General features: G+C 32.5%; 1 protein-coding gene across 1 annotated transcript in view; it reads right to left on the reverse strand.

The window, feature by feature from the left end:
- Positions 1-14,873: 14,873 nt before the first annotated feature.
- LOC150094861 (monocyte to macrophage differentiation factor 2-like) overlaps positions 14,874-16,679 on the reverse strand; it is a 109,679-nt gene continuing 107,873 nt past the window's right edge. The window contains exon 7 of the mRNA XM_090411684.1: positions 14,874-15,071. Within this exon, the coding sequence (XP_090267810.1) occupies positions 14,874-15,071 (198 nt within the window). The remainder of the gene's footprint in view (positions 15,072-16,679) is intronic.

Genomic DNA, 16,679 nt, shown 5'->3' on the forward strand with positions numbered 1-16,679 from the left:
AGGTGTAACAGCATAAAAATATGTAAAAAGGAAAGACCATAAAAGCATTGCATTTCCAATATAACGGAACATGACAATTAACTGTAATAAAAGTTTAACTGGGAGACTGAGTTCTAGTTGAAACGTCACGCACATGCGTGCATGTGAATTCGCGTGTGTGCCCATACTGAATGGCAGAACTATGCGAGTCTGGCAAAGTGTAACTTAAGTTACTATTCATGTGGGAGGCATCAAGAACTCTTTCTTTCGATTCCAGTATTTGTCTCTTGACTTTGTCATAACATTTGTGAACGTTGGTTGTTAAATTCCAGTCTATTTGATTTTGGAAGCCTTCAACATTGGTGTTTGCAGAAAACAATATACGGCTGGATAAGGCACTGGCCCGAATTCTGTTGTAATAAATGTCTCTCTGGTGTTCTTCTGTTCTCTCTGCAAAAGTACTAGTGGTGGTAGTCAGCAATAGATGGCATTGGTGGTAGATGATGAAGGTTAGTGGAGTAGTGAGACGAAGAATTGTAGAGTAGATACCCTTCCTCGATGAGTCTTTGGACTCCCTGGAGGTGTGATGTAATAATAATAATAATAATTATTAATTTTTTTCAGATGTCCTTGTTAATTTAACATCTACAAAAGGAAGGGAACTGTCTACTTCTAACTCTGAGGTGAATTTGATGTTTGGATGTATGGCATTTAGGCGATTAAGAAATATTTGAAGGTTGTCTTGGCCATGTTCCCAGATCAGGAAAACATCATCTGTATAACGTAGCCATATCTTTGGTTTCAATGAAGTAGAAGAAACAGCCTTTTCTTCAAAATCTTCAAGAAAGATGTTCGCCAGCACCAGAGATAATGGCTACCCATGGCTAATCCGGTATTTTGTTTGTAAATCAAGCTTTCAAATTTAAAATAGCCCAAATTAACACAGCAAGATACTAATGTGAAAATCTTTTTTGAAATCTTGTTTTTTAACAGAGTGAGAACATCCTGGGTAGGTACATTAGTAAAGAGAGATACAGCATCAAAACTGGCCATAATATCGAAGTTGTTGAGTTTGACGTCTTTCATCTTAGATACAAAGTCTGCTGAATTTTTAATGAAAGAAGAAGATTTACCTGTGAGGCATTTCAACGAAGAAGTGAGATACTTCGACAAGTTGTATGTAGGTGAGTCGATACCTTCGACTACAGGTCTTAAAGAAGTATCTTCCTGGATCTTTAAAAGACCATACAATCAGGGAATCAGTGGATGAAATGGGCGGAGAGAAAAGAGGATATTTCTTGGTAATTCTGTAGTAGCTCTCAGAAGATTATTAGTGCGGTTGTAAAGCTCCCTAGTGGGGATCTCTATCAAGCTAAGAGTAAGTGTCCGAGTCTAATAACTCTAAGATTTTGTGCCGGTAGTTCACAAGGGAGAATGTTGTCTGTAGGAGGTTTGGTACTATTAATTGCAAAAATGGATTGCATGTGAAGTAAATTCACATCTTGGGTTGGAAGTAGAGAGGCAGCCTTTTCAATTTTCATGAGGAAGAATTCTTTTGGAATGGATCTTGGAGAAAGAACAAAACTGAGGCCTCTAGAAAGGACATTTTCTTCTACGGCTGTGAGGCTATGGGAAGAATTTATTAATATATATATATATATATATATATTGTATTTTTATTTATTTGTTTACATAATCTGAAACCCTACCAAACATAAGTTTTTTTCACTTCCGACCTCTAAATAAGCAGAATAGTGGTTTCTCATACTGAGCAACGAAATTTACCTCACACCTAGTAACAATTACAAACGTCCATGCCCACATAGGGATTTGATCTCACAGATAGAGCAGATACACTAACTACTCAGCCAAACAGGCCAGACTGATGACAACACTCTTGCACAGTTAATCTCATATCCAACTCAGTAATGTGTTATTGAATTGATTCTGGATACTTGTTTTCTTAAACTTCACCAATACTTTAACTGGCAGTACTATAGAATACATAAACCTATCTATAATTTGAAGTCTCAGTTTTGGTACACTTCCCCCCCCCTCCCCTCCTCTGTGAAGCAGTATTATATTACTCACTTTCCAATCTTTTGGGATCTTCCCTACAGGATTCATTAAATAAGCATATCAAACGTACTGTTTATCTGCAGAAACATTCTCTGAAAACACATGGCAATATCAAGTCTCCCCTCTCTCTCTCTCTCTCTCGTAGTATCATCAAGAACCTAAGCTGATAGCTACTCAGGTGAGCAGGCTTTCATTCCATTGTCGAGAAAGACAGTTTGCCATGGATTTCACCACACTAACATATCAAAGAAAGAGTAAATAAGTGAGATTCTCATTTTCTACAGAAAATTTTATTATTCAGTTGATTTCATTGAGACAAGCCAGGATGACATCCACAGAATTAAGCTCCATACAGCTAAGCTACAAATATGACAGCAATAATATTTTAGTCATATGTTCAGTTGAAGTAAAGAGCAGAATTTAAGGTCTGCTGTCAATGATTTTAGCTATAGCTTAATGAAATGTTGGAATACTTTTTTTATGTAAATGCATGCGCATAAATTTTTACATATTTTTTTATAAAATATAAAAATATTATGTGGCACATACTTTCTTTAAAAAGAAGAATATAGGCTATTAAAAATACTGAAACTAACTGTATATATATAATTTATATTTCTACAATTTTACTAACAAAAATATGTTGTCTACAAAAATATGTTCAGTAATTAGAGTTATCTTCTATCCAGCTTTTTAGTCATGTTTACTGAAAATGTTTGAGCTATCTATAAGCTTGGGAATTAACCCATAAAGCTGATAATTATTTTCAAATTAGCTTAAATTTCATGAAAATATGGAATTTCAGAAGATCCCAGGAAAAAATTATCATCAAAACTTAAAGAAATGCTGAAAACATTACATTTCATTCTTCAGTCATATAAAATTGCACCAGTGAAATAATTGAGCTAAGGATACAATAATATAAATCTTAGAAAAGCCACAAAATAAAATTACATAAGAAACTTATTAATTTATAAATTTTACAAAGGCATCTGATAGCCCATCACGGAGAAAACTGATATTCAGAACTGAAGCAAATGAAATTGAATAAGAAGTCAGCAGAGTATATTTGAGACTGCCTGCCTGAATATATGTCTGATAGATAAAATATAAGTTCCCTGGAAACCGAATGGAATTATGCCCAATGTGTCCAAAAGGACTGTTTCCAATATATTATGTTTATTAACTGCTCATGTTTTCTGGTCAGTATGTCCATTTTTCAGGTGGAAAAAAATTTCATGAAGTAAAATCCATCACCTTCATAAAAGACTGGTTTGCTTACCTTCAGTGAATGGCAATGAAATGTAACATGTGTTCTTCTTGCACTGACTGTTAAGTGTGGACAATCCATATTAACTTTTTAAGCACAAAATCACAGTAAAGTAAAAAATATGTAGTTTAATATTATAATGAAAATATACAAATATTTCACAGTGTATTTCTCACAGCAGCATTAGTATGATCAGGTTAATGTTTAAATAAATAAATGTGATAATCTGTGTAACAGTTACTATGTATTCAAGGCTAGTGTAAGTTCCTGTAAGGGAGTTCTGTTTGAACTCCCTTACAAAAATCATATCAAGTGTTAAAATTTTCAAAAAAAAAAAAAAAAAAAAAAACAGATAAATAAATAAATAGTACATTATATAAAATAAATGAATATTATTTATTTATTTACTTATCTTCAACACAAACAAAAATAATAAATTTCCATAATTTAAATAAACATAATTATCATTATGGTTCATATTAGTATGGCAGTGAAACAAGCCCTCACAGGCTTTATTTTTAAAAAAGGACAATTCAAATTTAAAAGAACTTTTCTGTAATGATTCAGTTTTATTCCAAAGAATTATATGGGTAGTATAAATGGTATTCTCTGCCAAACTGTACTTCTCAGAGTGGAATAATAAATATAATCTTGATGTTTTAAAAGTGACATTTCAGGTAGACTTATTATGTTCATCTGTAGAAAGTTTATTTTTCACTTGGTTAGAGTATAATAAATTTAGTTTAATCCTTTATCCAAGTGTGAGCAAACAAAGTTTGCACCTGAAAGTATCTTCAGGACTGGGGTAAGGTGGTACAACACCAAGGCAACTCATTGCAAAGGTGGAGTAAGCTACCAACTCTCCTGTCTCAGTATCTCCTACCACCTTACCCCAGTCCTGAAGATACTTTCAGGTGCAAACTTTGTTTGCTCACACTTGGATAAAGGATTAAACTAAATTTATTATACTCTAACCAAGCGAAAAATAAACTTTCAACATCTTTCTCTAAATCCAGAGTAATGTATAAAAAAGGGTGGCACACCATTGGCAACTCCTATAGGTAGAGATGACCTGCGAATGCTTCTGCCTGGTATCTCAGCTTGGGCCTGGCTCCCACTGAAGAGACCTCAATAAAGGTCAAAACTAGTCTGGGTAGTGGCCCTTCCCTTAATGCATAACATTAGACATATCCGCAAGGAGATGTGTTTTGCATTATAGGAGATACTGAGACAGGAGTGTTGGTATCTTACTCCACCTTTGCAACGAGTTGCTTGGTGTTGTACCACCTTACCCCAGTCCTGAAAATACTTTCAGGCGCAAACTTTGTTTGCTCACACTTGGATAAAGGATTAAACTAAATTTATTATGTTCATCTGTAGTACAAAAGAGTGTAGAAGCAAGCTCTTACATTCAAGATGAAAGAAGAAATATATGTGGTACTAAAATGATGTACAGAATAGATACAAGAAAAAAAATTGTTCAATATGTAACAAAGGGGGAGGGCATGTATTTACCCCTGAAATTGTATATAGTTAGCAAGAAAGTGGGAACTACATTTATTTTATTTTATTTATTTATTTATTTATTTTTTGCTTGGAGAGTAGTGGATGAATGGAAAAATTGCCAGAGAGCAATTTGTTCCTGAATGAATTCAAAGAGAGGTATGATGGGCATTATATGAATAATGGCTAGTGTAGGCTTTCTGCAATGAGTCTTCAGACTCCATGAAGATGTTGATAATAATAGTAATGGTATACAACTATTTTTAATGAGAATGATGAAGAGTTAAGCATATGTAACCTTATAGAAGGATTTGATTAAACTATGTGGGCAGGCAAGTGAGTGGAAATGCCAATTTAATGTTGGAAAGTGTAAGATTCTGAAATCTGATAGGCAAGAATAAGATGCAAAGTATATTCTAGGTGAGAAAATTCTGAAGGCAATACAGATAGATCTGGAAGTGGTGGTGGACAGGGACCTGAAATTTATGAGTTATATTGCTGATCCATTTAAAATTCAGGTCTCTATACCCTGACATCTGTTTTGGAGAACACAAGAAATACATTTGCTACCATCATTATGATAAGTCAGGACTGGCAGACCATGCAATGAACAATCCCTTCACACAGGATTAGATGGAAGAAACCAAAGTGCTATAAAGAAGTCATTATTTAGCCTATTTTTAGTCAACAATGTCTATGAAACACTCTTCTAACCTCAACAACTATGGTTGCATTAATCACAAAAAATATGGGAGACAGTCATTTTAAGATCAAGTTCAATCCAAAAGCTGTAAAAAAATTCTTTGATACATTAGAGGATGCCAAATTAAGACTTTAGGTCTTTTGTCAGTTACAATTTGAACTATTTCCTGTACTTATGAAGAGCCTCCATAGCTCAGTCAGTTTCAACAATGCCCTTTGGGTGGAAAGACCAGGATTCAAATCCCTTGTAGGATGCAAAGAACCACTATCAAAGCTTTTCAACTGAAGGTGAGTTAGCCAGTCTAATACACAGGTGGCAGGGTTTCCCCCACCTCAAAACTAAGGTTTTTGGGTGGGGAAATTCACGTATAAATCAGGCAAATCAGCCATCAGAACACATGCAATTAACAGACATAATACACTGGCCTCACAGCCTCAGTTGCTTTAGTCATAAATCCAAATAAACCAAGCCCATACTTGTTGTTGCATGTGTATTCAGTAACAAGTAATTGTGCTCTAAAGATGCTGATTGAAAATTCAGAACAATATAAGCCAGTCAATATCTTTGTACGATTTGCTGCTTTTAGTGTTTAATTATCATGAATTATCAAACAATTAAGCCTGTCTACAAGGTTGATAATTGCCATATCTTCCATGGGGATGATAGCATATGCAAAGCATGACAAATTTGGTATGTCAAAACTAAAACTGAAATGACAACATCAAAAAAAAATAACCAAAGTACTAATAAAATATAACGTTCAGCCCACATGTCAAATTAGCAATTCTGATCTGCTCTCCTAAGGACAAACTCCATCCTCTAGCATACCCTGGAATGTATGAAGTTCCCTGTGACTCTAACTTAGCCTACTGTGGACAGACAGGAAGATCTGTTAGAATCTGCTTTGGAGACCAAAGCAGATTCTAACAATACATTTGCTACCATTTGAACACTCCTTCACATATACTTAGATGGAAGAAAACCAACATGTTATATACAGAAGTCATTACAGATCAGAAAGTTTTTTTTTTTTTTTTTTTTTTTTTTTTGAGTTGGCTATGAAGCATTTTTCTAACTTGAAAAAGTATGGTTGCATTAATTTGCCAAAAATTTGGGATACTTATCTTACGAAATACATAGCAGTAATACTTCTTTGTTTACAACATTAGAGGGTGACAAATTAGGACATTAGATCTTCTGTCCATTACAATTTGAATTGTTTCACTTACTCATTTGTCACGTGTTAAGTGTACATGATTTCAAAGCAGCAGCTGAAGATGCTGGTTTAAAATCCAGCAAAATATAACTCAGTTAATAAACATCTTTTTTATAATTTAGTTCGTTTGGTGTTGTGATACTGTTAAAAATAAGTTATGAGTTAATAGAAATATTAAAAGACATTGAAATTGCTACAAAAGCCCTCAGAATAAAAACATAATTATATTGGAATTGGAAGACAAATTATAAATGAAATTAATAATGAAACAATAGATATTAAATGAGAAGTGAGACAAGGGTGCACAGTATCCCCTATACTTTTCAATACATACAGTGAAATCATAATGAAAGAATGTGAAGAAATTGAAATGGGAATAAAAATAATCAATAGATTAACAATATTGGATTTGCTGATCATTTGGTGTTCAAAGCCAAATCAAAAATAGAATTACAAAATATGGTTGAAATACTAACAAAAGGGGTCAGAATTATGGCTTACATTAAACACAGCAAAAACAAAGTACATGATTAAAAAAAATAATAAAAAAAAAGCAACAAAACACAAATTTAGGAGTATCAATGAGATTCATCCAAATGAGGTTTATAATTATTTAGAAGTAATGATTACAGAAATCAGAACAACAGTTGTGGAAATAAAATCAAGAGTAGCCAGGAAGAAGCATACCAGAATAATAAATTATTAATGACTCCAGGAATAAATAAACAGTCTAAATTAAGAAAAATAAAACCTTATGTATGTTCCATATTGAATTATGGATGTGAGACAAGCACATACACAAAATCCATAATCAGGAAATTGAAGGCATTTGAGATGTGGTGCTATGGGTGAGCACTGATGATTTCTTGGAAGGAGAAGAAAACTAATGAAGAAATTTTTAAGTTAATGGGAACCAAAAGGGTGCTTATGGAAGACCTAATAAATAGAAAATACAAGATGACAGAATACACATTAAGAGAATCAGCAAGGAAAATGTGTCTGAAACAGTGGAGGGAAAATTAAGATATCCTGGTAAACAAAGGATTTCTTGGGTTGATTTAAAGAAGTGGCATAACAAGGACTATCATGAGATTAAAAGGATGGCATGGGAACGGAAACTCTGGCATACCATGATTGCTAACCTCCAAATTGAAGAAGAAGAAGAAGAACAACAACAAAATCTGAAAGCGTCATCATGAGTCAGGAGGAATACAACAAATAAATAAATAAATAAATAAATAATAAAAATAAAATAAAATGCATAGTCTTTGAGATGAAAATTCTACTTCCCAAATTACAGATCAAGACCCCACTCTATCTCAAAAGAAAAAAGGTCAAATTATTCAAAAAAAGATACTCCTTGGTGCATAAAGAAATCATTAACAAAATTAAAACATGTTCATGTTAAAACACCCTATATTTATGGGGGTCCTTAAAATACATAAATTCAATACTCCCCTAAACTCTATAGTTGATAGTATGGAGGACTGTCTTGCTTACAAACTTGCCCAACAATTACTAATCCCTTACTATGCTCAGAGGTAACTCCTCTGCTTCTATAAAAAAAAAAAAAAATTCTGTTAATTTCATATCTCTCTTAAAAAATCATATCCTTAAAAATTCAGACAATATGGCTTGTTTCAACATCACATCCTTATTTACTAATGTACCACTAACAGGTACTTTTGATCTAACAAAATCAAACTTTCTCTGCTGTGGGTGAATTAATGGTACTGTAACATCTCCTCCTCTTTTTGGCCAATTTTTACATGGAGCATTTTAAGAAGAAAGAACTTACCACAACTACTCTCAAACCTTTAGTCTGGCTGTATTAAATTACTATCTGGTGCAGCATATAAAAAATATGCAGATGATGTATTTGCCATTTGACCCATGAAGAAGATGCTTTAGAATCCTTTATAACTCATCTAAACAGCAATCACTCTAAAATCTACTTCACATTAGAAAATAACTCAAATAATTATACCATTTCTTGACGCACTAGTCAATCATCCAGATAGTTAAACTATCTTTTTCCAATTATTAATTATATGAAGAGCCAGAGGCTTCAATTCAGTGACATAAACTTATTTAAGTTAAGGGATATTACATCCCATATTGTTTCATAGCCAAATAAGAAACTCAAAGAGTTTCATGCCGAATATAGAAACTATATAAAGTTCGGCGATTAACTTAAATAAGTTTATGTTGCCGAATTGAAGCCTCTGGCTCTTCATATAATTAATAATTTATTAGGACACCTTCTTGGCAATTCTCATAGTAGGGTATATAAGTTCTGTTTGCTACAAACTTGGTATTTCTAGGTCTACCTACTCACTGATGAGACCTCAATAAAGGTTGAAATCGGTTTGGGTAGTGACCTTCTCTCACTCATAATGTAAAACAGTAATACAGCTTCTAGGAGCTGGGTTTCACATTATGGGGAAATATCAAGAATAGTGATCAGAGCTTGCTCCACCCTTACCATGAGTTGCCTCAGTGTTGCACTCCCTAAAGGGTCAGGTATTTGCTTATGCTTGGACTCGCTGAACCTTATATAGTTTCCATATTCGGCATGAAACTCTTTGAGTTTCTTATTCGGCTATGAAACAACATGGGATGTAATATCCCTTAACTTAAATAAGTATCTTTTTCTATTTATAGAAAGATAACACATATACACACAATGGATGATACCTCCATAAATATCACCTAACCAACCAACCAGATGGAATTCTCAAAACATCAACTCATAAAGTCAGGGAGAGCTATTTGCTCTAATAACTGAGCTCTTGTCACAGAACACAACCTTCACCCCACCAAACACCATCAAAAAATAAACTACATGCATTTTTAATCTTTACTTTATTTTACGGTTTGGTTTTTAATTCCCTTGTAATTTATTCTTTCATGATTTTTATCAAATGTGCATTCTCAGATTATGTTCCAAGTAAACTTTATCGGGTTAGCAAGGCAAGAACATGCAGTACTCTAGGACTACCCCAAGGTATGTCTGAATATACATTATTTATGTCTTAATATATTTATTCATTAAAATCACAGGGAAAAGCCAGTGGGTTAAGGCACATCCCTGATTATGAAACCAGGGATGCTCCTTAAGAAAAATTAGCATTATTATATTGTATTGATATGTCCACAGCTTCAACCTCCAAAAACATTGGTATTCTTTTCATTCTAAACATTACTTTTTTTCTATTCAATTCCTAACACTATTATTATTATTACGGGTATCTCCATGGAGTCAGTAGACTCATCACGGGAGACCCAAACTAGCAAAACAATATCTGTCATATCTCTTCTTGAATTCATTTACAGATGAAGAGCTCACAACAAAGTCAGGCAATGAATTCCACTCATTCACCACCCTCCAGGCAAAAAACCTTGTTCTGACACCTTTGTTAACCACACTCTTCTTTAATTTCCAGAGATGACCTCTTGTTCTTCCATCACTATCACACAGCTGAAACATTTCCCCTGCATCAATCCTATAAAAACCTTTTAGTAATTTGAATGTTTCTATCATATCCCCTCTTCTTCGCCTATCAACCAATCTCTGCAATCCACAAGCTCTCAATCTATCAATGTAGGGAGCATTTTTTATATCACTCACCAACTTGGTCACTCTTCTCTGAACCCTCTCCACAGCCTCCTCATCTCCAAGGAATCCAGGTGACCAGACCTGAGCACAGTAATCCAAATGTGGAAGTATCAATGCTTTATAAAGGGGAATAATAACCTCTTTATCTCTGGATGTCAGTGTGTTCCTCAACAACCAAGTAATCCTATGTGCAATCTTGGACACCTTAGCAATGTGTCCTCTGAACTTCATCTCCTTATCTACCAATACCCCTAAGTCCCTAGCCTCATCAATCTCTTGGAGTACCTTTCCATCTATGTAGTACACAGCTGGTAATCTTTTAATCCCAAAATGCAGGACTTTACACTTTTCCACATTGAACTGACATCCATTTTCTTTTGCCCATTTTACCAGCTTATTTAAATCCTCCTGCAAACTTTCAACATCAGCTTGATTTTTTATTGCACTACACAACTTTGCATCATCAGCAAACAACTGAATATCTCCCTTTAAGCCATTTCCTATATCATTTATATACAAATTAAACAACTATAAATCCCAAATCCACCCAACTTGGACTACCGCTCTGATATTTGAAGTGGTGCCTCAAAATTTTCCATCAGAATGCTAGACTATATCTGGAGGAGAACTATCAGCTTAACAAACAATTCTTATCTCACTGGCTCCCTCCAAATGCTACCTACAGACACTGTTTTTGCACTGTCTTTTCTATAGGTATTATTTCAATGAATACTGCTTCAATGAATTGGGGTCACTGTTCCTTCGCTTCCTTCTAATCATATATGAACACAGGAAGCTGTTGATCAACATCTATGTACCATTCAGCTCCAGACTCACCAAAGTAACCTCTCATCTTCCATTCCACATACTTCTGGCCTTTTTAAAAGTCTCAATCAAAGCAGACACCTCCAACTCTTCAAAAAAAAATATTTCTTTCTTTTCTCTGATCACTTGTCCACACGCATAGAACTCTTATGTTATAGGTTTGGACTTCTCATGTGTAGGATTGATATTAAGAAAAAAAAGAAAAGAATAATTAAGAAATGAATTCAAGTAAATTACTATCTGATGCAGCATATAAAAAAATATGTTAAGCTAAGAAAGCAAGATTATCCAGTTATGCCAATAGTCTTTCTCTATATCTTGGCAGAATCTACTGAATCAAACACAGCAGCAAAGAACTAGCACAGAAGTACTTCTAAAGGGAGTGGAACATGAAGAAAATACATCAGCATCAAAATACATCTATATCAGCTGCACCTAGAGAAGCTAGATGTGAGGAGAAATCTTCTTGTGCAGAAGTGGTTCTTTAGGAACTGGAAAATTTTTCTCAACATGAACATTCACAACTATTAGAAGATAAAAATATTTTAGATCTATATTTCTGGCCATTAATTATATATATTTTTGTGATTGATTTAAAAAAGATGGACAATTCATTTAAAATACATTATTTTTCCCATTAACATTACAACAATTCAAGTTTGTGCTTATTACAAACACATTTTGAAAAATAGAGAAGTAGTTGATTTGATTCATTGAAAAATGGTTAGAGAAATTTAAAAAAATCTTTCCAATACTTCAATGAAATGTCATAAAAATCTGAATTACACCTATCTAGTTTTTCTACGTGGCAAGAAATGATGCTATTATTCAAATTATGGCACATAAATAAATGCCAATTTATTTATGTGCCAACCTTAATATTGTGCTTGTCAATTTATGTGCCATAATTTAAATCATAGCATCTCAGAATTTAACCTCCAGAGGATCATCAGAATTGTACAAATCAAACAAATTTCTTAAAAAATTATTGAACTGTTCAGTTTGTTTGAAAATGTCTTGAATTGCCTTTAAATAAAATTAAGAATAACCAGGAAATACAATACACTACCTCATAGAAATTCAAAATAAATTAATGACATTAATCTCACAAAAAACTAGATGTCAAATAGTAAATAAATTGAAAGTGAAATATTATTCAATAGTATAGACTGTACTTCTGATTTTAGTCACTGGGAATAAATGAATGTCCATTGTTATCTGATATGTTTCTTTCTAAAACTTCAGGATTAATAGATGAACATTTTGGGTTTTACTAAAATATTTGAAAAATTAGGACTCAGTAACAGAATAATTACAGAATTGGGAAATCGTGGTATAAATTTAGATGATATGCAAACTTACAGCTATAACAACTGCTGCAAATATGTAAAATAATAATAAAGAAAGAAAGAAAAAAAAATGCAGTACAAAACATCTATTAAAACTAATCCACATATATTTTATGTACCATGTATATCACATTATTTAAGTTTAGTCCTAAATGATTCAACTAAAAATTAAAAAACTGGGCAATCTTATAATTGAAATTTAGATGATATGCAAACTTAGAGCTATGACGATGCTACAAATATGCAAAAAATAATAAAGTACGAAGACATAATTAAAGGTAATCCACATATATTTTATGTTCCATGCACAACACATTAAGTTTAGTCACAAATTATGCAACTCGAAGAAATTTAGAATCAGTTTCATGAGTAGAATGCATTGCCTGGGTGTGTTGTGAATGTAGACACACATTGAATCAGTTTAAAGCATTAGAAATTATGATGAGCACTGTGTGCAACTCCTATGATGATTCTCTGACTCCATGGAGGTCAGATGTTAATAATAATAATAATATAAATTATACAATGATATAGGGAATGTTTTGAGGGAAGTATTTTGTTTGCTGATGATGCAAAAATAGGAAGGGCAATAAATAGTTTAATAAAGATGATATAGCGATATTCTACAGGATGATTTAAATGAAGTGGTAGTATAAGCAAAGAATGTTAGCAGTTTCATATGGCAAAATGTAAGGTTATGTATGCACTTTTTGATGAAAAAGAATACATACTAGGTATTATACTGATGGCACTGCATTGCAGGAAATTGATGAGACTAGAGATTTGAGAGTGAAGTATGGACAGTGAGTTGAGTGAACAGAAAGTGGATCTAGCTATTCACTATTTGGTAGAATACATGTAACAAATATTTAAAAAAAAAAAAGGGCCATATTAAGTAATATTCACTTAAATATCCACAGTATTCTAAGAATCTATATTTCTAACCATTCTAAAAATAACAAATGCATATAAACTGAATAATATTAAATGTAAATGAATATAATAAATGAAGGAACTACCCACTCCCTTGATAAAAGTAAGTCATTATATACTGTTAATGTATTTCAAGATTTCATACATTAGCAGTTGTAGCAAATAAAATTCAGATGTAATAATCTGATAATAGTGTAGGCCAAATGATATGAATTTTTTTATTATTATTATTATTATTATTATTTTGACACCTCCAGGGAGTCCAAGGACTCATCGAGGGAGAGTGTGCCGACAGCATCGAACGATTGGCCCCCTTCCAACTACTAACCGCGCTCAAATTTTGAAGTAACTTAAAATATAAATATACAATAGCACGAACATGAAAAAACATTATCGAATAAGAATATTAGTTACAGAATCACCTATGAAACAAACTGTGATGAACACAAGATATCAAACAGATAAGTATTAATTTTCTTACATGAATATATGGATATAACTTCAGCACAAGACTGCATTGATTCAACAAATTAGAAATTATGACAAAATTTGTCTAACTGCATGTGCAGGGGAGGAGAGAAATGTATATGCATGCATGTACACACATACCTAACAAAGCTATCTGTGAGATCAAAACTCAAAAAAAAACATACAAATCTTATTCTAGAGACCTAATACATGAGAGAAGCCAAGATTCAATCATTTAATGTCTTTTCTCATGATATGAATATTCAACACAATAAAATTTATAAAACCTCTTCTTCCCAATGCTACTCTTAGAATTTCTTTAGGCTACCAATACTTGTAGCACATTTTTAAATGTTATTAGAATCATGTTATTTAGTAACTATAGTCAGAGTCAAAATTTTAAGATTTGAACTAAATGATAGCAAATAGTAAATCATTATCCTTGAGTCATTTTCTTTACTTTTGTGTGTTTAATATCATCTACTAATCTATTATACTGCCAATTATGAGGTTATAAGTACCAGTAGTGCTTATGTAACTAAAGGTGACATTAATCATTTATCTATTATATTTTTCTCTAACTCTGCTAAGTGATTTCATATGACATTTGTAAATGCTTTTGACTAGTAACAGACTTATCTCTCCCCCTCTTTTTTCCCCACTATTAATAATCATTTATGCATATCCCAACTACAACTGAATATAACATATATTTCACCTGATAATAACAAATGAAAACGCTGTAAATGATCGAAATTATAGTATTTTGAAAATAATAAGCATTCAGAGCAACATGTTTAAATAATGATTAATGACACCGATTTCATTTTTAATAAGCTTTGAGTAAAGCAAAATACTATACATTTATCAAAATACTGACTGTACATATAAAAACTGACCTCAATATAATTATTTCAATGAATATTATGTCAAGAACTTTTGACACGAAAGCGATTTTCATCTAAAATTAGGTGCTTATACACTGCATAAAAGTGTAAAGTTGCACCAATATCAACACATAAATGCCAAATAGCATGAGCAAAAGGAATTCTTCCATCTGATTTGAAGAACAGCACTCCACTAATATAGACCACTGCTCCAAGAAAAAGTTCTCCCAAATATTCTTGCTATAAAATAAAATTATAGCAAAATTTCAAGATTTTATATTTTGAAAAAAGTATAAATTAGCCAAATAATATATTTACTCCATTAATATATGAATTGAGTGAATAGGTTTTATAAATTATTTTCACACAAAAAGCAAAAGCTAAATAATATGGCAACTCTGTATCCCAGGATGAACTAATTACAGTTAGACATTAAATCATATTTGCCAGCCAAATAATATATTTACTTCATTAATATATCAATTGAGTGGATAAGTTTTATCAATTATTTTCATACAAAAATAGCAAAAGCTAAATAATATGGCAACTCTGTATTCCAGGATGAACTAATTGCAGTTATATGTTAAATCGCATTTAACAGCCGAGGTGGACATTCCTCGAAAGATCTAATTCCCAAGCACAGAAATTAGGAGAGTGGACAGGAAAGGAAACAAAGTAAATCTACAATTTAGTTTTCAACGGTCTTTTTAAGAATTTCTTCTCTGATTATCTTAAACTAGTAAAATAAGCTAACTGATAGTTGAGCTCACACTGATCATAGATCAGTGTGAGCTCAACTATCAGTTTCAGAATCCAAATCAAAGCAAGCTAGAGGTAATCTACACAAACCCAAAGAAGAGTGGCAGAAAATGCACCCATCTGTAAAATTCAGGTTCCACTATTCATTCTATCTATTACATTGAACTGGTACTGTATAATTGGTTAATCTGCTGTATAAAATGAAAAATTAGCAAAATATATAAAGTTAAAATTGTATCAAATCTTCTATTTAATTGCATATCCTTCACTTTATGCTCAAGTCTTCCAGTGGCATCATTCATATAATGTCTGCATTCATTTTTATTATAAAAGATGAGCAAATTAGTGAATCAAAACATCTGCAGTAAGAAGTATCTTACTAGGACACTCATAGTGACCACAAGAATATTTAAAAAAAAAAAAAAATAATGGAATGGTTTGCTATGGCGAACTTTTTTTTAACTATAATCCCAAATACACAGATTAGTAGAATCTTTTTAACACATCACCCTTATACAGTGAAAGTATGGTAGATTGTTGCTATTGCAAATATCACCAGAACAAACTTACTATAACAAACTCCTACAGTTCCATAACTACAATGTTTAACAGATACTTATGCTATAATAATGAGAAGAGATTCTATGTAGAAACAAGGATAAATGAAATGATTAAAATGCAATACAAAAGTAAAAAACTTTTATGGCCAAATATTTTAACCTGAAATTTAGAGGTCATCATCAGTGGCAGACAGGCTGGTGAGTATAAGGTAGAATGTTAACAACTGATTATTTAAAAAACAGTACAAGCTGCATGAAAGTATAAAGTACAACACTAACACTACATGGTAGAGCTGTAGTAATTGAGGGAAGAAAAAAAAATCTATTGATGTTTGATGAGAACAAAACTCCCAGATTTTTGGTATAGAGAGGTAGTCATTCCAACTCAAATTAGGCCAATGTAGCAGGGCTTCAGAGCTCTCCTTAAATAAACATTCAAACTTGAACTAGTATTGGTGGAGTAGGTATATTCTAGATGAAAAGATTCTCTGGTTGGTGTCAATAGCCAAATAAAAAACTCATGAAGTTA

Source organism: Typopeltis vanoorti, chromosome 21 (assembly GCF_054136105.1).
Source record: "Typopeltis vanoorti isolate ZY-2024b chromosome 21, IOZ_Tvanoo_1.0, whole genome shotgun sequence".
Taxonomy (NCBI): Eukaryota; Metazoa; Arthropoda; class Arachnida; order Uropygi; family Thelyphonidae; genus Typopeltis; species Typopeltis vanoorti.